The 24,031-nt window shown below is 41.8% G+C and overlaps 4 protein-coding genes across 15 annotated transcripts; 3 read left to right on the top strand and 1 right to left on the bottom strand.

Annotated features, from left to right (window-relative positions):
* Positions 1–1,460: 1,460 nt before the first annotated feature.
* Positions 1,461–11,563, top strand: si:ch211-102c2.8 (myosin-11). The gene is made up of 29 exons (XM_034596880.1): positions 1,461–1,580; positions 2,168–2,235; positions 2,311–2,417; positions 2,507–2,561; positions 2,641–2,763; positions 3,042–3,563; positions 4,489–4,572; positions 4,675–4,770; positions 5,167–5,274; positions 5,388–5,463; positions 5,579–5,693; positions 5,821–5,913; positions 5,999–6,111; positions 6,257–6,374; positions 6,484–6,603; positions 7,040–7,153; positions 7,387–7,617; positions 7,773–7,868; positions 8,074–8,175; positions 8,257–8,439; positions 8,539–8,670; positions 8,756–8,988; positions 9,099–9,225; positions 9,303–9,386; positions 9,466–9,677; positions 9,860–9,886; positions 10,100–10,175; positions 10,283–10,471; positions 11,110–11,563. Exons 2-29 carry the CDS (start codon positions 2,169–2,171, stop codon positions 11,173–11,175), a joined length of 3,669 nt encoding a protein of 1,222 aa, XP_034452771.1. The 5' UTR covers positions 1,461–1,580; position 2,168; the 3' UTR covers positions 11,176–11,563.
* A 236-nt stretch (positions 11,564–11,799) lies between these two features.
* On the bottom strand, positions 11,800–17,348 carry ccdc117 (coiled-coil domain containing 117). Of its 10 annotated transcripts, none has more exons than XM_034596920.1 (6): positions 17,218–17,348; positions 14,293–14,412; positions 14,153–14,203; positions 13,798–14,064; positions 12,886–13,026; positions 11,800–12,805 (listed from the first exon to the last, which is right to left on the bottom strand). In XM_034596920.1, the coding sequence occupies exons 2-6, from the start codon at positions 14,385–14,387 to the stop codon at positions 12,562–12,564; spliced, it is 798 nt and encodes a 265-aa protein (XP_034452811.1). In that variant the 5' UTR covers positions 14,388–14,412; positions 17,218–17,348; the 3' UTR covers positions 11,800–12,561. The 10 variants fall into 10 exon arrangements, with proteins under 10 accessions (XP_034452811.1, XP_034452814.1, XP_034452815.1 ...); XM_034596923.1 differs by having other exon boundaries at positions 14,153–14,200; XM_034596924.1 differs by lacking the exon at positions 17,218–17,348 and adding an exon at positions 14,699–15,142 and having other exon boundaries at positions 14,153–14,200; positions 14,293–14,409.
* tcn2 (transcobalamin II) lies at positions 16,023–19,573 on the top strand. 2 transcript variants are annotated; one of them, XM_034596905.1, is made up of 10 exons: positions 16,023–16,095; positions 16,408–16,481; positions 16,956–17,145; positions 17,248–17,417; positions 17,802–17,954; positions 18,327–18,499; positions 18,612–18,786; positions 18,868–19,048; positions 19,134–19,252; positions 19,387–19,573. In XM_034596905.1, exons 1-10 carry the CDS (start codon positions 16,088–16,090, stop codon positions 19,446–19,448), a joined length of 1,305 nt encoding a protein of 434 aa, XP_034452796.1. In that variant the 5' UTR covers positions 16,023–16,087; the 3' UTR covers positions 19,449–19,573. The 2 variants fall into 2 exon arrangements, with proteins under 2 accessions (XP_034452796.1, XP_034452797.1); XM_034596906.1 differs by having other exon boundaries at positions 16,046–16,095; positions 16,411–16,481.
* Positions 19,574–20,173: 600 nt separating this feature from the next.
* Positions 20,174–23,774, top strand: dguok (deoxyguanosine kinase). 2 transcript variants are annotated; one of them, XM_034596913.1, is made up of 8 exons: positions 20,174–20,361; positions 20,393–20,749; positions 21,335–21,444; positions 21,530–21,729; positions 22,062–22,209; positions 22,380–22,495; positions 22,933–23,032; positions 23,211–23,774. In XM_034596913.1, the coding sequence occupies exons 2-8, from the start codon at positions 20,458–20,460 to the stop codon at positions 23,235–23,237; spliced, it is 993 nt and encodes a 330-aa protein (XP_034452804.1). In that variant the 5' UTR covers positions 20,174–20,361; positions 20,393–20,457; the 3' UTR covers positions 23,238–23,774. The 2 variants fall into 2 exon arrangements, with proteins under 2 accessions (XP_034452804.1, XP_034452803.1); XM_034596912.1 differs by having other exon boundaries at positions 20,174–20,364; positions 20,396–20,749.
* Positions 23,775–24,031: the final 257 nt, after the last annotated feature.

Raw genomic sequence — 24,031 nt, 5'->3', positions numbered from 1 at the left:
ATCCCAAAGGATATTTTAGCTGAGCTTGTTCACAAAAAATCTCCCATGTGCAATGTTTCCTGTGGTGCTGTAAACTGACCTGCTGCAACTGATGCTGTCACTCATCTGTCATAATCACCATGCATGGTTATTTACATGGTTTTATTCTAACAAGTACTTTTTTTAGCTTTTGGAACAATTATGGCTAAAATATGATATTGAGAATTGCATCTAAATTGTATTTGATGTCTGTAAATCACCTTGTGACCCTTTTGTGTCTCATTAAAGGTCATACTTCTTCTAACCCGTTAAAGGCCTCGTCCAGATCTTCACAGTCACAGCAGCATCCGTACTGGTAGATATCACACTCGCAGCAGCACATGGGATCATCTGGCTCCGGAGGCTTTAACTTCTCCCATTTCATTATGGCTTCCTGAAGTTCACAGGGCAACTTCGTTCTCTGGAGCGATGCACAAATGAACTACACCATTAAAACAAACTATTAGTGCAGGGAACATATCTATGGAAATGTACTGGCAGAATCTATAACACAAAAACACACACACATGATCTATAACTTTGAAAAAACACATATATACATACATATCAACATGAGCAATTATCGTAATTATAGAGGGTTTACTTTACATCTGAATTGGCAGCAATATTTCATCTATCTTACTGTCTATAATGATATAAAACCACTTATCAATTAAAAGCAACTAATTAGGGCCCGAGCACCGAACGGTGGGAGGCCCTATTGATCGCTCTCTCCACTAACCGCAAAATGCCTGTGCTCGGGCCCGTTAGTGCTACAACGTAGCCCTAGTTTTATATTTTTTTTCCCGTCCGTCCGTCTGTCCGGAAAGACGGACGTGTGTCTGTCTGTCCATATTATAATTTTTTTGGGACGGACGGACGTCTGTCCGTATTTTAAAAAAATAAATAAAATCCGTCCGTCTGTCCGTCCAAAAAAAAAATAATAGTGATGGAGCCACCGACTGGCAACAGGAAGTAAGTTTTACAACTATCATTCGATTTACATGTAAATCTCACCGTGTAATCTGCAATTGATTGCGTGGACCGTAATGCGCAATTAGTAGAGAAGGATCGACGTCGCGTGACAGACGCAGGAAGTGAAGCGTTTATCCTTCCCGCAGTGTGCAAAACACATGCAACGCGGAGCCGTGTGCCCGGTCGCCGATCGCTCTCTCCACCAACCGCAACAGGTCCCGAGTTGCGTGTGCTCGGGCCCGTTCAGTGCTACAACGTAGCCCTAGTATTTTTTATATTTTTTATATTAATATTTGTATCATTTTACGGCCCCTGTGTTGCTCTCAGTGTTGATAAGAGGCTGCGGTTACACAGAAAGCATTGACTATTTATCTAACTCTCTTTAAATGTGATCATGATAAATAAAAAGATCTAATATGACGCAGCCATTGGCGCTGAACTTGCCGCAGTGCGCGCGCCACCGCGCCTCCACTCGGCGTCGCGAGCTGTTTGACGGTTTCCAGGACAACGGAGGGAAGCGTCTGTCAATCAGGAATCAGAGCAGCAGCTGATCCGCAGAATCGAGTCTCCTGGTTTGTTTCCTCAGAGTAAGTTTGATAAGTTTGTTCCAGAGCAGCTATGGAGGAGGGATTTAGATTTTAAATGTGATGTATGTGTTTGTGTCTGAATATATCACAGCTATATAAGTGAGTGAAGCTAGTTTGACACAGAAAAGCCTCTGAATTCAGGTTAACTGTGTGTTTATGGTGAAGCTACATGCTCGTGTGAAACTTTACTGTGTTTTTAAAATCCACTGATTATAGAGTTGAACAGTGTGAAACAATCTTCTGAGTGACGTCTGTGAAGAAGATATGTGTAAAATGCTTTTTTCCGTGGTTATTTAAAGTCATTGTGGCTGACGTTAGCTAAACATCTGAGAAGAGAGATCCTTCATTGACCTGCGCTTGATGTTCATCCCGGTGGAAGAGGAACAGACTCAGGAATTTATGGTGCTCTCAGTGAAAAGAAGTCAGTTTGTCCTGCTAACAAGCTAAATGGTCTTGGTTTCCTGGACAACTGAGCAACATAAACCCCCCCCACTCTTTCTGACCGCCCAGTCAGCCGTCACCACTGGTGGATACTGGTCGTGTTGTCTGTGTGACTGCTGAACGTCTGCACATTTGTCTTAATGCAGCATGGCGGACAAACACCATGACAGAGCAGAGGCGGATGCAGAGGACACTGATGAGCTTCTCTACACTGGTCTGATCTTTTATACATTGTTGTAACATCTACTTCACACTAATGTGAGTTTAACCCTGATGTCTGACCCCACAGATCTGGATGTCAGCAGCAGGGTGTTGGACCTGGAGCCTCGGCCTCTCAGACTGGATCACTGTGACCTCCTGATGGATGCCATCGATGCTCAGCTCGGTCAACTGCAGGTTTGTGACTGTCACAGTCTGTCTGCTTCTCTGCATGTGTGTTCAGGAATACAGCTTTTAAGCAATAATGTGATTACCTCCAATTCCAGGTCCAGCCCCACAAACATCAGGACATTTTCAGGAACCATGACTGCCGCGATACCGGTAATTCATGTCATTATAAAACTTAATATGATTTTTATTTTGAATCTTTATAATAATCTGTGTTTTGCTTTTTTTCTAGCTCCTCTTCAGTGGAGTCGATCTCCGAGCAAAGACACAGGCCTTGGAAGTACAACTCAGACACATGACACACCCATGTCTTGTCTTGATTTATTACACACTCCGACAATGAAGCAAACATTAGGTAATATTTCAATATTGTTGCAGGAAAAACTGTTCTTTTAATAGTTAAGAGCCAAATTCTTCTAAAAGGATTTATCGGGAAATTACTTTTTTTTATCTGGTTGAATCTGCAAAGACAAAACAAGTGAAGTGAAATGAGTGAGATGTATACATGTATATACATGTATATACATATATATATATATATATGTTTATATTTAAGGCTTCTCTCCTTACTGCAAAAGAGAAAAGTTTTCCCTCCACAATAAAACAACACATCTTTCCACTCCTGTAACCCAGAGAGGAACACAGGCTGCCGGGGAAGTCCTGACACTCATGAGGACACTCAGAAGAGGTTGGACAGAAGAACAAGAGACAAAGAGGAAATGGAGTCTCGGAGAGAGGAGGTCATCTGGAGACTCGGGAGGCTGCTTGGGGACACTTGTGAGGAGGATACAATGACAGGGGAAGCACACCCTCTTTCAGACAGTGTCTGCACTGAGGACTTTGTCATGCGCTTCGGTGAAGAAATGGTTGAAGTGGCATTGCCAGAGAGTTATTTTCAAAATCAAGACATAGGAGAAGAGGCTGGGAGGACAGAGACATCTGACAGTGAACAAAAAGGACAAAGTGTTCTTCATGTTAAAAGACGAGGTTCTGCAACACAGGGGAAAAGCAGTAAAGAAGCAGTGACTGCTCACTATTCCCTGTTAAACAACCCAGTTCAACGAAAGGAAGTGGAGAAGTGTTTTTCAAATAACTTTGGAGTGAACACATCACATAGTGAGAAGGCTCCACAGAGGCTTGGTCACAATAGCAGCTGTAAGTAAAACCTTCCATCTCTTTGGAAGACAATAAAAGAGCTCCAATTTGAGATGTCTGTTAGGATTAAGAGAAAATGATTCATCTGTCTACTCGTACATTCATCCATCTGTCTGTATGTGTGTCCCACATTTTGATCCAGAGCAGGTTAACTCAACCATTACTTGACAGGCTGCCATTAAACATGTACTAATACTAGTATTAATGCTCCAGGGATGTTTCTCACCCACTTCGTCAACTCTAAATTGTCTTTAGAACAAAATGTATGTCAAAAGTCCCCTCCACCAACATTAACCAGGCATTTAAAAAATAAATCTTAATTGTAACTAGAACATTAAATCTAATGCACACAGAATTTCTCTTCCTACAACTAACTGAAAATCACTGAACACATTCATTATCCCCAGAGGATTAAAGCTTTCCATTTTGTACATGAGCTTGTTTACCTCACGTGGAGATTTCATCAAGAAACACAAAAGCTAATTGGTGTAATCACCTCCTCCACGGAGGTTATGTTTATACCGCTGTCCATTTGTTGTTATGTTTATTTGTTTTTTTGTGAGCAAGATTACACAAAAACAGATTTCCACTAAACCCAGTCGAAGTATGCACAATGGTCCAGGAAAGAATACATGTTGGTGCTAATCTGAATCAGAGGAAGGATCCAATTTTTTTTTCTCTTTCTTTAAATATATTTTTTTCCGGCAAGAATTCATGGATGTGGATTTTTTTCAGGCAAATTTCGGGGACTGATATTTATGAGTTGTGCAATTTGATGCAGCCTGATTGAATTCAAGGGGACTGTTTGTTCCAGCATGTTTGTTGTTATCGTTGCCTCTGGGCTCTGCTAACTTGGCTCTTGACTCTTGCTCATGATCCCATTACGACCCAGTTACACCTTTTGATTCTCTCACTTCCCTCTCAGTGTCTCACAGAACAGAGGTTGTAACAGAACGTGAAAACAAACAGCACAACAGGAGCTGTTCTCCTGAGGCCAGGTGCCTGGCAGGTACTACACACAGATTACACTGCATCTGCTGCACAGTCCAACTGATCATCCTGTACATCTGTTCACTGCAAACAGTGACTGGAGGTTGCATGTGTTTTACAGGAGTACCTGTGAGGAGTTTTGATTCTGTGTCCATTGCAAGTGACCTGGACTCAGTCAGCACAGAGCGAGTCAGACAGCACATCCACACACGGCCGGGTGAGAGACTGCAGAACCTGTGAAAACTAAACATTACAGGGGCCCTGGAGTGCAAATCACAATGTGAAAACACAAGAACAAATCACAAAACACAACAGCAAGTAAACAAACACAACAGCTTTAAAAAACGATGGTACCCGCCATCAACAAGGCTTGTCGCTGATTGGATGGAGGCACTGTCCGTCCAATCAATTTCCCTCCAATAGGAAAAGTTGACAATACATGTTTTGTGATTTTCTGTTGTGTTTTCTTATTTGTTGCCACATTATATACAAAATATCACCTGTACAAACTACTAAGAGCTAACAATGATATGTAGAAAATATTTAGAACATGAGAGAAAAAGATATGTATTAAATTGTAGTTAACATTGTTAGTGTCACCCCACCCCCCCAGGATGGCGCTCTCTCATTCAGTCTGTCACGGGCGTGGATGATTACTTTACTAACCAGAGTGACGATGACACACCCACACTGGAAGAAAGTGACCCTCAGTCTACATCAGGTAAAGCAAGAGTTCACTGTTTATTCTTTCATTCAAAGAGGCCGTGGAGACTTAAGAATAACTTCATCTCTGAATTTTCTTAAAATCAACATTGTATTCTTTGTTTTGCAAAGTCCACAGATCCTCATTTGGCAGTTGTCAAAAAAGAAAACTTCGGAAAACTCAGCATAAAAAGAGAGAAAGTTGCAAGTAAAGCAAAGGGAGCAACATTTTAAAACTGTGTCTTCTCTGCAGTCTTTTCATTCAAAGAATTACTTACACAATTTTTCAGTCTCATACACTGAGTATTTTTTACATCTCCCAGACTCAAGTTTTCTTTGGGAGACGACGACAAAGACACAGATGAGGAAAGTTCTGAGAGGACATCCGAGAAAATGCAGTGGACAAAAATGAAAGAGCAACTCACTAATCTCCGACAAGTAAGAATTTACTTTATTATATTATTTAGTGTAAGTTTTAAAAAAATATTTCCGATCAGCTTTCTAAATTCTTCCATGAACATGTGCATGCGAGTTGACATCATGTTTGTGTGTGTGTGTGGTTTAGAAATGTGAGAACGAGGAGGAGACACTCAGGTTGAAGAGGACTCAGTTAAAAGACGTTGAGCTCTGCCTTTCTGAACTTCGGCAGAGAAGAAAGGTAACGTGCTGCACCTTCAATAGAAACTCTGCATAGAAGTCTCACTCATAAAAACATACTCATAGGCTATGTTTTTTTCCCCCAGCATGCCTTGCAGGAATTAGAGCGAGTGACTGTACAGAGAGCACAGGTGGAGAAGGAGAAGAATACTATGGAGTCCAGTCTGAGAGACAGCAGGATAGAGAGAGACTCTCTCAGGTATCCCAATACTTTATACTTCTAATTTTAATAAACAGAGGCAGTGTGCGTTGAGATGGACAACGTCACACTGCACCAACAGGAGTCTGGTCTTAAATCAATCTTAGTTCTGTCAAAGAGTAACACAACAATGAATGTGTTGTAGTTGCCAAGTGGAAAAGTTGCAGAGACAAAGAGATTCTTGTCTCCATGAGATCAGAGACATGGAGGAAGAACTTGAAACTCTGAGTCAGAAGACTCTAAAGGATGGATCCTGCTCGAAGGTAATGAAACCTGTCCAAACCAATGGATCAACTGGTTCTTTGGTCAAGTCACATGTTATAATATGTCAGATTTATTGTTCTTCTCGATGCCCCACTGTTCCTCAAACAGAACAACGTCATCATGTCAGTGCTGGAGAGGGAGGAGATGGAAAGACAGCTGGACGGTGCAAAAACTCAACTGTTTGCTGAGCAGAGACGTGCACGAGAGAAGCTAGAGTCCATGCAAGAGGTGAAGTATCAAGGCCCAGTCATATACTTTTAACGATGTAAATTGTAATCCATAACTATTTTAATATTATTGAAGTAATTAAACCATTGCTTATAATGTAAATAACAACATAAACATGTTATAATACATCCAAATTTCTAGTTATAACATTTTGGTTTGATGTTAGTAAACGTTAGAAATAATTAGAAATAATGTTAGAAATAACAGTAATGGTTTTCTTTGCAGTAGCCATGATAATAAACTCATTTATGTATTTAAAGACTTTGAAGGTGTGAACGAACTAAATTCCTCTTCACAATCATGCAGCATCAGAAAAAATAAATGTTTTTGTATCAAAAGACCTGTCAATCAATTCAAGTGCAATAGCAAACTTTAAAAAAATCTGGATTCTGTGTTTTAAAATGTCTTTGTGTTTTCATGTATGTAATTGGAGCAGAAGTTAGAGCAGACTCGTGAGGAACTCCAGAGGGCCACAGAGGCAGAGAGCTCACTGAGGAACAGATGTGTTTTTCTGGAAGAGAAACAGATCCAGAAAAAGGAGCAAATTGAGGTGACACCTTCTTTCATCAGACTAATTATCAATTTGAATCTGTCAAGCCCATAGTTATTTGTAGGCCTCTGCTATCCTGTACTTCTTATTCTCCTCTATTACTCTCCTTAATATAGATATTTCAGTATTTCAGTGCCAGACATTTTGACATGAAATAGTAGGTAAACACTGATGTTACCTGAACAGAACAGATCCTTTATGCCATTAATGATCGTTGTCTCTCTTATTCTTAGGCACTTGAGGTTCAGGTAAGCGAGCTGCAGGTTGAACTGGGAGAAGGTAAGATCAGGGTGGGTGCTCTGGAGAAGAAGTTGGCCCAGAAGGAGCTGCAGCTGCTGGATTTCCACGAACAACATGGGGCCTTACAAACAGAAAGAGACGGACTGAAGGGGGAGCTACAGCACCTGAAAACCCAGCACTACAAAGCAGTGAAGGAAGCCGAGGAACAAGCCTACAGATCAATGGTGAGTGCTGAGGCTTTCTGAGGTTTTATTAATTCTACAAGTCACTTTTCTAACGTATAATTTCCAATATATCATCTTCAACTTCAGCAGCAAATCTAAAAGGTGACAAATTAGTCTGAAAAGTTAAAATCCTGATTCAACTAATTCCTCCCCAGGTTGATCAGCAGGCCGAGGAAGAGAAAGCAAGTGCTTTGAAAGAGCACACACTGGTTCTCACGCGATGCGTTGAGGCAATGCAAAGCTCCATTCAGGTCAGTGCGTCACCGGGAACATGTACAATTTTCTACGGCACTACAGTACATTACTCTGTCAGGAATCTACATATACTTGGAATCCTCTACTGGCGGTTAAACCAAATTTTTTTCTGTGTTGTTTTCATTTGTGTTATACTCTAAATACAAAGTGAGTAAAAACAGTACACATGGTTACTTTCAAAGTCCTCCTCTGTTCTGGCAGATAAAAGAAGAAGAGGCAAAGCAGCTAAGGATCTCTCTGGAGCAGCAGAGGGAGGAGGCAAAGAACCGCGAAGAGGAGCTGCATAAAGACGCCTCTGAAAAGGTATTCTGATAATCCATGTGCCTGAAATATGCAATCTTTTTCAGTACGATTACATGATATGGACGGCATGCTCTCATTTAGGCGAACAAAGCAATAGACGAGGAGAGGAGGAAGTGGGAGGCAGAAAGAGTGGAAGCTGTGCAGGTGCACTGTGGGATACTGGAGGAGCAGAACAAAAAGAGCCAGGAAAGCATGAGGAGTAAGATGCAGCGAGAGAAGAGTAGAGCACAAGCTCTTCAACATAAAGTGTTGGAACTAAAAACAGTAAGGGGATTCGCAAACATGAAATGCAACATTACCATCTTAAATAAATCAGAATACATTTTCAGTCTGTTTTTGCATGATTTGCTTTCTCTCTGCAAGAGGATGCAGGAGTTGGAGAGTGAACGTTGTGCACAGCAGAGAGAGCAGGAGTCTTTGCTGGCTGTTATTTGTAGATCGCTGAAAGAGGAGCACCAGGCTGAGCTGCAGAGGTTGAAGAAACAGATGGCACAGGTGGAAACCACAAAAATGAATCAATTGTGGGCAAAAGGAGACGCTGTTATAAAAAGGGTTATCATGGTGTTGTCTGTGGTCACAGGAGAACCAGAGGACGGCGCTGCAGCTTGAGAAGGCTGTTCAGCTGGCAAAGAAAGAGGCTGACAGGCTCCGGGTGACGCTGGAAGAAAGGGAGCGAGGTTACAACAGAATCACTGCTGAGCTGGACCGGCAGCACAGACACTGGGCCCAGGAGCTGGGAGCAGAGTGCCAGCATGTGCAACTCTTAGTGGAACAGAGTGGAGCCAAACAGAGAGCTGTGACGCTGCCTGCCTGGTATAATGTCCTGCTCCTGCTTACATCTCTATCTGGTTTAGACAGAAGTGGATACTTTGTAGGCCACATGCTGCATTAGCTTCTGCTGCTGATGCCTTTGTATTGTGCAGTCCTACAGTAGCTGAGGCTCTTACAACCCTGAGAGCACTGAGAGAGCAGCTGGAGCACTTGATTATCCATCTACACCAGGAGCTGGGTTCACAGAAGCAAACTACCGAGCAGCTGAGAAAAGACAAGGTACAGTTTGGGCTTTACATACTGCAAAGGGCCCGGTGTTTGCAAATACAGCTTTTTAAATGTGCATTTGTTTTCAGGAGCGAGAATTGAGCGCCCAGAGGCAGCAGCTCAGGGTGGAGAGAGATAGAGCCGTAGACTCTGTGAAGGAGCGTCTCATTCAGGTAACGCTATTCTATGTTTGGTCGAAAACACAACAGTTAAAGCGTCACAGCAATGTTGTGCCTCGTGACATTTGTGCAGGAGCACATTGAGGAATTGAGCAGCCTGAACAGGACTCAGCTGACTGATGGAGGAGCTGAAGGAGGAGGAGCAGCTGTATCTCTGCGCAAGCAGTTGAAGGCCAAAGACGTGGAGCTCAGGCAGGTTCAGAGGAGCATGGCTCAGTGGAAGCAACAGACTGCAGCTCGTCTGGCATGCAAATTTGAAGAGGAGCTGACCGCTGAACTGGAAAGGTAACAAGCTAAAAATAAAAACAACCTTCTACTATGTCAAATAACAGCCACATCATGTTGGACAATTTAAAGTTTGAAGCAATAATTGTCGATACTTTGTTTTCTCTTCATTTTGACATTCAGAATCCTATTGGTCCACACAATAGAAATCAAACAGTGCTCTAATTTTTGCCGTCCCACAGGTGCAAGGCAAAGTTGTTAAGAGGAAGGTAACTGGTTTCTGTGTGTGTGAAACATGGCTGACATACTAACTAGCTCCCTGTCCATGCAAGAGCATGATCTCACCTCGACTCACTGTGATATGCTATTTAGACTTTAGATTTAACAGTAACTAAACATAAACCCATCCCAACCCATCTCATGCTACCATTCCTCACCTGTGAGTTCAGGACCTTTCAAATGTAGGTTTGTGTGTTTTACAGAAAGATATCAGTGGCTCGGGGGGAGGACCAGAGAAAGTCAGAGAGGCCTGAAGGAGGGAAGGCTCTTAGTGTAAAGGTAAATGTTTGACTGTTCCCATGTGAGCATTAACGTAAATAATATCTTACACTGTAGGTACTTGCTGCTCTAATGTTACATCTCTGCCTGTGTGTCCCTACCACCAGGATGCCCAAACGTTGGTTTGCTCTCCCTCCCTCCATGTGGGGGACTCTGCAGCCTCCCACAGCCCCTCAGACGTGGCTTCATTTAAGCTCCTACGTTACCTCCAGAGCAGAGTGAAGCAGCTCCGTCTAGAAAACCAGGCCTACACCTGGAACTCCTCTCCTCCTGACTCAGGATCCTATCTTAGGGCAGTGAGTACATTCTTCTACTGGCAGAGTACCATTGGTTCTTGACTTGTCCTTTCAGGGTAACCACTTGCTCTGTGTGAAGAGGTGCTAAACAAGTGAACTGCAAACATTAGTACATGTACCTTAAGGCCATATGAGCCATTTCTGTTCAGATCGGTAATCCTCGAAGATGTGTTCCAGCAGTTGCAATAATAATAATCTTTATTTGTAGAGCACTTTTCGGAACTCAAGTTACAAGTGTGGTCACAAAGAGCAGCCAATTAAAACCACTGTCACAAGATTAGAGGTAAAACTAGAAGAGTGCATACCTCTGCCAAGGTCCACCAGTCCAATTAAATTCAATCAAGCTGCACCAAATTCACAAGTCATAGATATAAGACCCCTAAATATGCCTGATTTCTTTCATCAATATCCATGAATTATTCCATGGGGAAATGATCTGGATCTGCACCAGAATTGGAGGAGTTCTTCCAGCAAGTTTCGAGAAGTGCTGTTCCTCTAACAAAGTGTTTGGAATGCTCTAGATTCTAGAGTATAGAATATAAAACTGTTCAAGACCAGGGAAATACTACATCAGCATTTCATTATCATTTCTGTGCTTGTCATAATAATATCAGTTAATATTGGTCTCTCCTTCACAGATCGCTCATGGACAAGACAGTGCTGGAGCTCTGAGCCAGGCAGCAATCAGGACCGTCCCAAGTTAAAGAAAATGCTTTACAGAATGTGTCAATGAACGCCATTTATGAAACATGATTAAAGTCTGCGGACCACAGAGGTGAAACATTTACTGTCACACGTGCTTAAGATTGCAGATTAACAAGCAGGTCACGTTGACAAATGACACAACTGAAGAATCATGACAATCACCTCCTTCTGTATTAAGAAAGTCCACATTTTATGGTTGACGGTTACAGTGAACTGTGAATGAGTGATGAACTGACATTTTACTAGAGACGTGAAGATCATGTGAGTTATGTCAAATAACCTCATAAAGCTGACAGAGCTTTCTCGAGGAATCCCTTGTGTAACCATAAACCTCATGGGGAAGTTTAACTGCACAATAAAGTTCAGTAGGTTTCTGGTACGAAAATTGTCTGTAGCATCTACTATGCCTAATTTACATGAAAATGTTAAATCTTGATGTAAAACTGTGATGGACAATAAACTTTAAAATATAGTTTCTCCTTGACATTCGCTATCAAATGTACAGTATTTCATTTTCAATTTGTTGAAAATTACTTTTCCTAATATGCTGTATTTAACAATGAAAAAAGAAACTTTCACTAAATTCAAGCTTAATGTCTTCCCATAAAAAACGATACATAATCTTTACAATGACAATTTAAGTTTATTTAATATAAACAAATATAAAGTGATAATACTTAATGGCTGGCTGCAATTCTGGTAACGCATATTGGAAAATACAATTGAATCATAAAAAGGTGCATTTCCACGACTTCTTTACAAAACTCTGAAGGCTCACGGATAGCGTACTCGCTAAACACTGTAGGAAGATCATCTTTCTACCACAAGTACAAGTGCAAGCCATGCAGCGAGCTCACAACAACACATTTTAGTGTCTCGTTAATAAAGCCCACGAGCTGAATGTAAAAACTGTACAAATTCAGGGGCTGCACACTGATGTGTCACTCAGAACAAACTCATACTCATAATACATCAGTGGACAATGGCCAAGCTTTGGCAATATCCTATACAAATTATCTTATTTGTAAGGGTAAAGGGCAATTCTCTCAGTAATAAGAAACTGGTCATGTAAGGCTGTCATTGGGACTTGACCAAACTTACCTTGGAGATATAAATTCACTAATTCCTTAGGTAAGTGCTATTCTTACATGTTACATATGATTGCCTGGGATTCTAGTCAGAAAACTGAAAATGAGTCATGATACTGAAAATGAAAATACTGTACGTGTTGCACAAACTGTCCAAAACAGCACAATATTCATGTAAAGCCCAACATACTTTGCCAAAGTGACCAACTCAAAGTGGTTCTGGGTCCTTTATGTCTTTTGTGTTACTACAAGTCCCCTCTTTTACTTTGGTGTGGCTTTTAAAGTCATTAAACAGAATCACATTTCCATGTCCTCCTCTCCAGAGCTGTGGGCCACAGGAAAGCTGTACATGAGAGAGTGTGAGTCTGCAGGAGCACTGGGGGGACTCAGAGGACTGTGAGGCACAGGAGACGGACACGGAGTTGGGGGTTGCCGGGATACTGTCTGTTGTTTACGCTGTTTTTGTAAAGAGCCTTTTAGCCTCCGACAAAAGGGGTCGTCCGGTGGCCGCCACAGCACCAGCTCCATGCAGGAATGGCTCCTAAAAGTATGAGGAGGTGCCAGTGAGACAAATAGAACCAAGAAAATTTAATTTTTAAGTGCAAAATAAAGATTACATACACAGACTGGGCTACTTTGTGGGGGAGGATGTCGCTGATGCCGCGCTGCAGGTCCTCTTTCAAACTGTCTGACATCACCAGCACTGGCCGTCTTGGGGCAGGCTCCACGTCCAGATCCTCGTCATCGTCTTCCAGCGTTATTCTGTGACACATCAATATCACAGTATTCACTGAGAGGTAAAGAGGGGACAGTGTGTGTTGATGTCAGCTTTCAATGTGACACACATTCCCAAACTAATCATGATCCCTGAGAGGAAAATCAAACCCACTGTGGCTGAGAATAGAATAGAAGCCTTTATTGTCACTGCACAGCTGTACAACAGAATTTAGCAGATAAATGGGTTGAGCTGAAACCAGCAGATGTCTTGACAATGTATAATATACCAGGTCTTTAAACTGTATATAGAACAATGTTTCATGATCAACACATACTGTAGATGCACTGGATTTGCTTGTGATTAAAGTTAAGAATTCATAATCAGAAATGATCAATTTCTTTAAAACTAAATCCTACAATTAAACGATGCTCTCCAATATTTAAGACAGATGTAAAAGACAGTCGTTACTTATTCCAGCAGTGTAGTATATGGTTTTCATTCCATGTAAGCACATTACTGACAGATACTGACACTGTTTGTGTTGGCCAGTCGGTGGAGTGACTAACGACTTCTACGTACAATGATGCTACATTCATACCCTCTGCTGACACAGGAGGTCTATATAGTCTGGAATTACTGGGACAAGTAATATCTTTATATATATTATACCCATAAACAACAGGGTAGGTGGAATTGGGATCTCTCTTAAGGAAGTGTCCATCCAAAGTCTAATCCCGGGAGGCCTTTGTACACATTTACAACTTACTTACGACGACACCGTGACCCGGACGACTGAGAATTTCCCAACTGCATACCTGTCTTCGATCTCCTGAAGCTTCCTCTGAGCGGCCTCTACCTCCATGCAGGAGCTCTCGGCCTCCGGTCGGGACAGGGCAGCGGAGGGATGCGAAGGCGGGGTCCGCGGCTCTGGCTCCGGGCAGGGCTGTGGAGGTGCTCGCTCCGCAGACAGGGGCGGGCAGCTGTTTGCTGTGGGCCAGTCGCAGCGGGCGCTCCTGTTTGAATCCTCTACAATATCCACTTCAGCCTCCACCATTAGCCTTCTCCTTTTGGCACTGCATCCCCTGAACAAAACACACACTCCTGTAGTGAGTGATCCAGGCATTGGGTGAAAGGTCAAACTGTGCCTCTCTCTCTCTCTCTCTCACTTACTCATCATCCACTCTCCTCCTGTGCTTCCTGAGGCACCGTGTCTCCCAGCTGCTGTGAGACAGATGTGTCCAAACAGAAAACACGTGTCAGGCTAAGGCCAAACACAAGGGGTTAGCAAACCACAACCACCAGCTACCTACTTGTTAGAGGCTGATGCTCTCTGCAGGTGACCGGACGTGCTTGGAGGTCCGAGGTCAAACTCGGGCAGGCTGGTGGGGCCTGAAAACGAATACATGGCCGCCAGAAAGCCCGGTTCACTGCTGGAGGGAGCAGAGGGATGCATGCTGGTCATTGGAATTGAAAACACTGGGAGATCGACAGGACTCAGCTGATAAACTGGATGGGCTACATGACGCCACACAAGTTACACGTCTGTTCACACTGGGCTAACTCGCTGCTTGTTTAGCTAGCCACAACGCGAAGCACGTAAATGTGATTAAAACTACAAATATAACGTAACACGAACAAACACACAACGCACGCTGCCCGTCGTGTCTGTGGCGAATGACACGAGGGGAACTTCTAAAGTTGGTGTTGCAGTCCGACCTGTGCAGCCGTCCCGCCCCTCTCTGTGTCTGTTGTTGTTATGGATGTGTGGCTAGCTTCACTCCGCTCACTTCCCATTGGTTTCCATTGAGCTGTTAGCATTAGCACGCAGCAACATTGACACCATGACACCTCCTGCGAACACAGACATCCCTCTCAGCTGCAGGTGAGACAGGTTCGAGGGGAGAGCCGGGTTAAGATGACGTGAGCGAACTATTCTGGGGGGAAACGAGTCGAGCCAGAAGAGTCGTCAAAATTGTAGAAGTGCGGGGGGGGGGGCGGGGAGATCATGGGAGTTGTAGTTCCAGTACGTAAACGTCTTGTTAAGTCAAAACTCGTTTAGAGTAAAGATGCTTAAAGTTTTCCAAAGATAATTCACCTACTTGTACGAGATGTAAAACAACAGAAAGAACATTTATGCATCTGGTTTGGAAATGCAACCTGTTGAAATGAACGAATGAATGAATGAATGAATAAATGAATAAATGAATAAATGAATAAATGAATGAATGAATGAATGGATGGATGGATGGATGGATAGAAAGATAATTTAGGATTTCGATTCATTCTTTCACCAAATCCGTTTTGGAGATAGAATTTGACTTAAACCCTTGTGTATATGTATTAGATGTGATGCCTGGTCTCCATTTAGATGAGAAACAAAACGCAGATTATTGATTACAATGACAAATTTTGTGAAGAAATGCTAACTTTTACTATGTAATGAATCCCCTCAAACCTTTAAGCTGTTTTGGGATCAAATATCAGAATGTTATCTTACTTTGAAAACTTTTCTAGAGTTGATAAATGAAGGACATGGATAATTTTTGGACCCTAAGCCACTATGGGTATTGCACACCATAAATTATAGATGCATTATTGCAAATTGCATTTATTTATATTTGTCGCTCATTATTGTTATTATTATTGTTTTTTATTATTATTTTCCTCTTTCTTTGTGTTGTGTACCTGGGTGGTTGGGGTGTATGGAGGGGCTATAATTGACTCAGTGTACTTGCATGCTTGTAACCTGTTCACCTATTAATCCTGGCTATTGTAAACTTTTGGAAATAATAAAAGGAAAAAAAGAGAGAGTGAAGCAGAGTGAAGTCTGTGCGCATGTGTTCTCAGTTTAGTTTGAAAATATAAACAATAACATGCGTCAAACAAGATAGACCCCTGCCTTCCTCTTCTTACCAAAGACTACAAACTGCCAACAAGATAGTTCTCTCCCACTTCCTGCTCCTAGCCTGAGCCACAGCTGGATTAAAGGCTCCCGTTGCTTTTTTTTCCTCCTTCGCTTTATATCATGTGACTAGTCATGTGACAGTGAAATACTCGAAGCTGTTGTTTTCTAACTCGGCTCAGATTTCTCATACTGGAATCTCCATGAGGAGGTAAGGAGCTGCTCTTCACTCAAGAATTCAATATGTATACGAGCTAAATCCCTGTAATGCTACATTATTTGTAATTGTAATGTAATACAGATCCAGTAATATGTACATAACACGGGTGAAGAGATTATGTGTCTAATCCAAAAGTTTATTGAAATTATTTTCATATTTACTGTTTGACATCTGTGTTTCTTTCTCAACTACATAAAAACTTTAATACATTTTTGAATCTCTTCATTTTATAGTGTATTCGTGTTGTTGCTTTATCTCTTTACTCAAACATATTGATTTATTTCCTCTGTTTGTGTTATCCAGCAGGTTATCCACCACAATGCTGTCCTGGGTCATTACAATATGCCTGCTGGCCTTTGCCTCTAGCAAACCATGTGGTACGTAACGTTTTAAAATAAATACAGCTATCACCAGTCATTCAAAAAAAAAAAACTCACTGTCCTTTCTCAATCTGTGTCTACACTGGGGAAAACCTAGATTCCCAAATACACTGACTCACTGATCTGGACACTGGACACAATGTCTTTCATGTTGCTTGTTTGTCGACACAAGTTGTGAAATTGTCAAAATGCGGAGAATCATGATGTCTGTTCGGTCTTCAGTGCTGAGGAGAAATATTGAGCAACATTAAGATATTTGGATGTTGAACACGGATTTGAAAGTTATTTTCACTGTTAAGTCTCCACGGCCTTTATTTCCTCGTGTGTCTGCTGATGCTGCACTTCTGGTTTTGCAAGGATACAAAAGTTCAAGTTGGTGTCAGCGAGAAGCGAGAGTCACTGAGCACTTTCACGCTTGTTATCACAATGTCTGAGAAACATTTTCTTTCTTTTTGAAAAATGTTAATCCAGATAATGAAGGATCCAACAATGAGCTGTACCTGTCACTCAACAAGGATCTGCTCCGCTCTCTGGAGAGGCAGGAAGGACTCCCCAACCCCAGTGTGCACTTGGCTCTACGCATTTCTAGCTACCACAACCTTGCCAAGGAGAGCGAGCACCTAATTAGACTGAACACCCATTTGCACAATGACATACAAAAGTAATTCAACATTTCCAAATTCTTCAATTAGTCTTAAAACTATTTCATATATTCTTCTCTTGATGTTCTCACCTGACCCTTTGCCTCCTGTGCCGTCCTCAGCTCTCTCTCTAGCAGTCCGTCTGTGGTCGGCCTCTTGGCGCTGTACACTCTGGCTTTGAAAGCCTCCTGCTACGACCTCAACACAGTTACCTTCACCGTCAGCGACACGAGTGAGACGCTGCTGGCACACCTGAAGAAGCAGATGGAAAAAGAAAAAGAGCACCTTGCCTGTAAGTTTCCTTTGATTTTTTGGGAAGTGAACAATTTTCATAAAAGGTTCCTACCATAATGTTTTACACTGGGCCACACAATCCTCTGTAAGATATTTCTTGAAAAAGAAAATCCACTCAGCATTTATTGTTATGTAGGCTATTTATTAATGGCTGTAATTTAGCTTGTTAGCTGTAATGGCTCCTGTGTCTCCAGTAATACGTATTTGTTTGAGTTGTGATTGAAATCAACAGAGCAATTGGAGAAACTATTGACAAATTCTATTCTAAGTGAAATAAGAAAATGTTGTAATGGCACTGGAGAAAATAGAGGACCTAAACGTAAGTGGGAAGTCGTGATTTAATATAATTTGTTTTCTTTTATTTGATCACTCCTTTACACAGTCAGCCACCGCCCTTTGACCAACTATTACCAGTACTCTCTGGGTGTGCTCGCTCTGTGCACGAGTGGCATCAGGGTCAACAACCATGTCAGCAACAAACTCATCCAGGCGGTGGAACACCAGTACTTAGAACATGGAGAGGCTGAGTGCATCGGTGAGTGAAACTGGCCTATATTTTATATGTTGTATAAATGACTGTATATACAGGCAGGGATGTGTCTCAAATCTTATGATAAGAATCGTGTTTTCTCTGTTTAGAATTAGTTTGAGATACTATATTTTAAGTCATATTTTAGATGGATAAATTCCATGAAGTTGTGTAAGATTCTTTTTTTCTGTTAGGTCATCACACAGAGTGAAGGTTTAGTGTTCAGTTCTGGGAAAAAATGTAAACATTTTTAAATGTTTTGTGAAAGAAATCTAGAAACCTTACCTGTAACAGCTTAGATTCTCATGCTTTAAATCTTCCTATGTCGGCCACATTCACGTTTTATGTGAATCTCTCTCTCTCTCTCTCTCTCTCTAGATACCTATGCAATGGCTGGGATGGCACTTCAGTGTGTGAAGGACGCTGGCTTCCATGTGCGAAACGCTGCTGAGCTAAACACAGCCCTCGACAAAACCAAGCAGAAGCTTTTGGCCTCTAGGCGGGCCGATGGCCATATTGGGAATGAGTTCAGCACAGGTCTTGCAGTCCAAGTAAGAATCTTTTCCCGTATTATTTATTCAGCTCACTTTGTCTCTTTCACTGCATGAAATCCTGCAGAAAGAACTCTTTGTACCTTAAATCTACTTATTCAATGTGATCCAGGCCTGGTTGGCAATGGGCATCCCGGTTGCAGAGTGTTCAGCCTCAATGGAGGCCATGAGGACAGCCGCCAGAAGCAACACCTACAACAACCCCATGGCCATATCTCAGATCCTGCCAGCTCTCCAGCAGAAGTCCTACCTGACAGTTAAAAGCAAGGAGTGTCTCAACGAGGATGGTATGTGCAGCATTATTTCCACCCTCTGTGGTCACTGTTGTGTTCCATCATTGTTTTGTAATGGCATGTGCCCTCCTACAGACACTCTGGTGCTGGAGCCCATAGACCCTGTGGCGGTTTTACCAAGTGAGACCAAAGTGACTGTGATAGTGGAAGTGGTGACGTCCAGCGGGGAAGCAGCTCTTTACTCTGTCAATGTGGCGAAGGGCAGCTCTCTGTTGGAGGCCCTGGAACTTCTCCAAGGGAGAGAAGTTGGCTTCATGTGAGTTAATTTAATGTAACTCTATGGATTTCAGATTTGTTTTATATGATTGTCTATATCTAGTATTATCTGATGCTGTTGGCAGGTTTGAGATTGAGCCCAGCCTGTGGGGAGCTTTCTTAAGTATGGTGAACGGAGAGCAGGCCAGACAGAGTGACCGCAGATACTGGCACCTCTCCTCTGATGGCACCACACACAGTCAGGGTAAGGTCACGCACACACACACACACATATACTGTATATATTATACTGTGACTCATTAATATTCAGTCTCTTTGTTCATTTGATCTGTTGCTTTAAGTTCACTTTGGTTGAAAAATGCTGGTTTGCTCCTTCAGGTATCAATGACTTCAAGATTGAGGAGGCTCAGAAGATCACCATCAAAAACACCAGCTACTGAGAAAAATCTATTCACTCTTAGGTTTCTTTCCATCATTTCTCATTTCAACCAGTGATAATACTTCAATTGTCTCAGATATGCTGCATTTCAATTAACCTTGAATAAAACTGACTGAACAAACTTCTGTATGTAATTTGTCAAATGTTGTTCTTATATAATTTAGCTTTTTTTTTTTTTTTTTTAAGTAGTGATGGCTTTTTAAATAAAGAGTTTCTGGAGGTTTGTGGACTTTTTTGTTTTTAAAAATAAACTAATTATATATACAAGTGAAAGTTTCATTATTAACTCATAAGAAAAATGATCCAGATGAATCTGTGACGAGATGTAATGGCCAGTACAATACATAATAAATAGAGGGGAAATTTATATCATCTAATTTTGTGAAGATAAGAAAATATTTTTTTTGATTTTGTCTCCTGTAAATCTTATTCTCTGCATAGACTAAATAAAAACGCTTAACCTTGTTATCCATCTGTAATTAACTTCCGGTTTGTCAAACAAACGCATACTGTAAAACTGTAACCACGGGTAACCACCTTAATCTCTTTACACCACTGATTGTGTACAAACACATAATACACAACACAGTCATTGTATCACTATGTTTAGTGTGTCAAATAAAAAAACTATGAATTTTACCTATATAGTTAATTCTGTGTTTGTCAGGCGGCTTTTATTGTGAAAGTGAAGAACGCGTGAACCGGAGGTGCATGTGTTCGCTACTGTTTGTAGCATTTGAGCTCACTTCCTGATTAGCTTAACTTGACCAATTCTACCTGCTAACAGCAAATATACGAAACAACATAAAGTGGACGCCACAGGAACAACTTAACCATCCGATCGTTACGTGTAAATAAGTTATATTCACATAAACAGCAGTCACATGACTCTCTCAGTTTGCGTTGGACCATAGAGAGGAAGCTGCCAGGAGCAACTCAGCGGTAACTGCTCACTAACAGTAACAGAGCAGCATGGCGAGGAGTGTCCCTGTGTGTCTGTACCTGTGATCATGGCTGCCGGCCTGTGTCGATGCGTCCTGTTCAACCCTGTGTTTAACAAACACATCGGTTTGACACAGGTGAGGAGGTTCAGTGTTCTTCCTCCTCCTCCTCCTCTTCCTCTTCAGTGGAAAACACCTGGCAGCTTGTTACGAGCTGGAAACACACAGACAACTACCAACACACGTTCTGTGGCGAGGAAGGCATACATGATCAGTGCTTCTTGTTCCAGGAGTCTGAGTACAACCTCAACTCCAGATGCAAAATCCAAAGTGAAGAGAGTTTCTATTGAAGGCAACATAGGTAAGATCACACACCATAAAACAAAACACGTGTGCTTTAGTTTGGTGTTTATATGAAATGACTTTAGATAGTTCTGTATATACATAGGTATTCTGTTGCTCATAGTTAGGACCAGGGAATCGAGTAATGGTTTCATATATCTGATTGTTGTATTGTCAGGCAGGTTTGTGTGTGTCTTCTAGTCCTGTCCTGTTTATTTCATAATATTTTATTTTATGATGTAAGTTCCGACGTAGAAAGAATTGTCACACGTAAAGCTTTTGTGGACCCCAAGAAGAAAAGGTCCTGCTGAAGCAAATGAGAAAAAACTAAACTATAAACTCACTATAATCTTACACACCTCCATGACTTCAGAGGACATTACATTAATTTCCTGGAGACTTACTCTAACCATAGTTACTAGTTACATAATCCTAACCCTAAGCTAACCTTCACCTTAAAATGCAATGGTTTACGTTGCATTTTGTGCAACGTAAACCATAAGGGTGACATAATGTGTGTGTGTCGTGAGTAATACCTGGAACACACACACAGTTTGTGGCTTGGCTGTTTAAGATCCTTGCTTTATGTGATGTCATTTATTAGCTGTTGGAAAGTCGACTTTTGCCGGACTCCTGCAGTCAGCTTGTCCGGACTGGGAGGTGATGGCAGAACCCGTCAGCAAGTGGCAGAACATAGAGAGTGGGACGTCAAAGGTGGGCGCACTCTCCCTGAAATCCTTATCTGTTCAAAACAAAAGAACCAAAGGAGGCCAACCATCTCTGCCTGTGTGTTTGACAGGGGGCAGACTCGTCCCCCCAGACGACAGTCAGCAACCTGCTGCAGATGATGTACCAGGACCCCCAGCGCTGGTCCTACACATTTCAGACATATTCGTGTATGAGCCGACTGAGGACACAGCTGCAGCCTCCTCCAGCTCGCCTGCTTAGCTCGGAGGGAACGCCTGTCCAGGTGTACGAGCGCTCAGTCTACAGCGACAGGTGAGTGAGACCGAGCAGGACAGAAAAGTGTAAGTTTGATCCTGTTGGTGGAATTATAGTTCTGGGTCTTTCAGTTAGACAACACATTATCATTCATTATGGGTGTGAAGGGGTTAATGTCCTCTTTAACCCAAACTAGATCAACCCGGCTGAGTTTGGCAGCAATACACTCACTCCGCTGTCCCGAATTCAAACTATATTACCATATTATTATTGTCTTTAATAATTAGGATAGAACTAGTAGGACATGTATATATGAACTATTTCACCTAGAGAATACATTCTTTTTTATTTTGTGTTTATAAATGAACCCTGACTCTCTGTCCTGTCAGATACATCTTTGCCCTGAACATGTTTGAGTTGGGTTGCATCAACTCGACAGAATGGGCCGTTTACCAGGACTGGCACTCCCTGCTGGTGGAGCAGTTTGGACACCAGGTGGAGCTGGAGGGCATCATCTACCTCGCAGCTCCACCAGAGGTATGAACATTAAATATTCATTGTTCCAAACAGAATTATACGGTTAATATTTCCGTCAATTCACTTTTGTATATGTTGTAATTTAAATGTACATAATTGACAATTATGTAAAAACAATATTCAGTTTCATCATGAAAACAATACAAACACAGCAGTTGTGCATCTCTCAGATATGTATGGAGCGCCTGGCGAGTCGGGGAAGGTCCGAGGAGAAGGGAGTGGAGCTGGACTACCTGGAGAAGCTACATGTCCAACACGAGCGGTGGCTGGTTGAGAAAAGTACTGAGTGAGTAATGATCACGTGGCTGTCGTTTCCAGACCGTTTTGAATATTTTCCATCGACCGCTGAAATGTGTTTTTGAATAATCTAATCATAACCTCTGAGGTGCAACATTTAAAGGTACTATTATGGAGCTGAGCTCAACAATGTTCAGTCAACTTTATTATTTGTTGCTTCCTATGAATGCAGACTGCAAATCCTCCCTCCGTAATCTGGTTTGAAATGCTCAAATGAAATGAAATTTAAAACTGAAATCAAAGACACCAGCAGTGGCGCAGTCATTGTATTACAGGATGCTCTGCTCAGATTCCTGTTTGACAGTCTGTGTTCTACATGGCTGTCCTCGCAGCTGTTTGCTGCTCAGCTGTAAACAGATGACGGTCAGCAGTGTGTGGTCTGCTGCTGTGGTGAAGTGTCTAACTGGCTCGGCTCTGTCTTTTCAGAATACACTTTGAGAAGTTAAAACAGATACCTGTGTTACGACTCGATGCCAATGTGGAGTTTCAGAGGGACCCTGAGGTGCGGCAGCAGCTTATTACAAAGGTATGTGTTCGTTTAGTGGATCTTATATGTGCTGTGCCATCGTTAACCACATGGGGTCACTGTCATTTTTCATGTGCCTTTGGTTTAGTGAGAGCTCATTGCGCTGGTGCATTTGTTTTCTGATTGGATGTTTGATGTGTTTCCCGGTTCTGATCTATTGTGATCTTTTTATACACAGGTGAAGAACTTCTTCAGCTCTTTGTGAGGGAACAGTCTCCAGACAACATCAACAGACCAGCCGTCAGTCATTTAGTTAAATGACACATAAACGCATACGAGCCAATCAGAGTGAAGCAATTTTATTATATTATGATATAATACTATTATAAAGCAGACCTTATAAACCTCCATCTCTACATGACACATGAACGTTTTGTCTGTATATGAATGTTTGTTGTAGAGACTTTTACTGTTACATTTTTCAGCTTTTTATTGTTTATTTGATAACTTGTTTGTTAGTTAGAGTTTCGAGAACCATTTTTCTCCTTGACACAATAATTCACATATTCCTGTGATTAAAACACAGATCGGCGAATTTGTTTTGGAGCCAGTGTAAATTATAAACTAAATCTGTGTGATCACCACTGGGTCCATATGGAAATACAGTTTACTGAACATCACACAGTTTTTGAGCATGTTACAGTTTTATTCCTTCCTGACTCACAGGAACTAGTGAACGCGTGTGTTGTAGTGTTGTATTTATTCTTCATTATTAAATAAAGATTTATAAATTTGTTCATTTTTTTGTTGTCATGTATCATCCATTGAAACCTCACGGAACTTGTGCCACTGATACGAAACAGATAGGTGCTAATGGCTATACGAGATTTAAAGTGTTATTTGTTAATGGGTTTTTACATTTGAAAGGGAGGAGGCTGAATAAAAAAAGGCCGGGTCAGCTTGACAGGACAATGACCTTGGCTAAATGTTTTCTTGTCTGTGGCCCTCTGATGTGCTCCGGTGATCAGAGGGTCTGCTGAGATGCCTGGCGTGGTCAGG

The sequence above is a fragment of the Hippoglossus hippoglossus genome, chromosome 9 (genome assembly GCF_009819705.1).
Source record: "Hippoglossus hippoglossus isolate fHipHip1 chromosome 9, fHipHip1.pri, whole genome shotgun sequence".
NCBI classification, from domain to species: domain Eukaryota; kingdom Metazoa; phylum Chordata; class Actinopteri; order Pleuronectiformes; family Pleuronectidae; genus Hippoglossus; species Hippoglossus hippoglossus.
This window is presented reverse-complemented; position numbering and strand designations above follow the sequence as displayed.

Bases quoted from the DNA above. Each gene is read 5' to 3' on its own strand.
- si:ch211-102c2.8 (XM_034596880.1), top strand. From the start codon at position 2,169: ATGGCGGACAAACACCATGACAGAGCAGAGGCGGATGCAGAGGACACT. The intron at 7,618-7,772 runs GTGAGTGCTGAG...ATTCCTCCCCAG, and splicing joins AACAAGCCTACAGATCAATG to GTTGATCAGCAGGCCGAGGA. The intron at 9,887-10,099 runs GTAACTGGTTTC...TGTGTTTTACAG, and splicing joins GCAAAGTTGTTAAGAGGAAG to AAAGATATCAGTGGCTCGGG.
- ccdc117 (XM_034596914.1), bottom strand. From the start codon at position 14,444: ATGACCAGCATGCATCCCTCTGCTCCCTCCAGCAGTGAACCGGGCTTT. The intron at 14,204-14,292 runs GTAGGTAGCTGG...TCTGTCTCACAG, and splicing joins AGAGCATCAGCCTCTAACAA to CAGCTGGGAGACACGGTGCC. The intron at 14,065-14,152 runs GTAAGTGAGAGA...TGTTTTGTTCAG, and splicing joins AGGAGGAGAGTGGATGATGA to GGGATGCAGTGCCAAAAGGA.
- tcn2 (XM_034596905.1), top strand. The intron at 16,482-16,955 runs GTACGTAACGTT...ATGTTAATCCAG, and splicing joins TGCCTCTAGCAAACCATGTG to ATAATGAAGGATCCAACAAT. The intron at 18,500-18,611 runs GTAAGAATCTTT...AATGTGATCCAG, and splicing joins GCACAGGTCTTGCAGTCCAA to GCCTGGTTGGCAATGGGCAT.
- dguok (XM_034596913.1), top strand. From the start codon at position 20,458: ATGGCTGCCGGCCTGTGTCGATGCGTCCTGTTCAACCCTGTGTTTAAC. The intron at 20,750-21,334 runs GTAAGATCACAC...GTCATTTATTAG, and splicing joins TTCTATTGAAGGCAACATAG to CTGTTGGAAAGTCGACTTTT. The intron at 22,496-22,932 runs GTGAGTAATGAT...CTGTCTTTTCAG, and splicing joins CTGGTTGAGAAAAGTACTGA to AATACACTTTGAGAAGTTAA.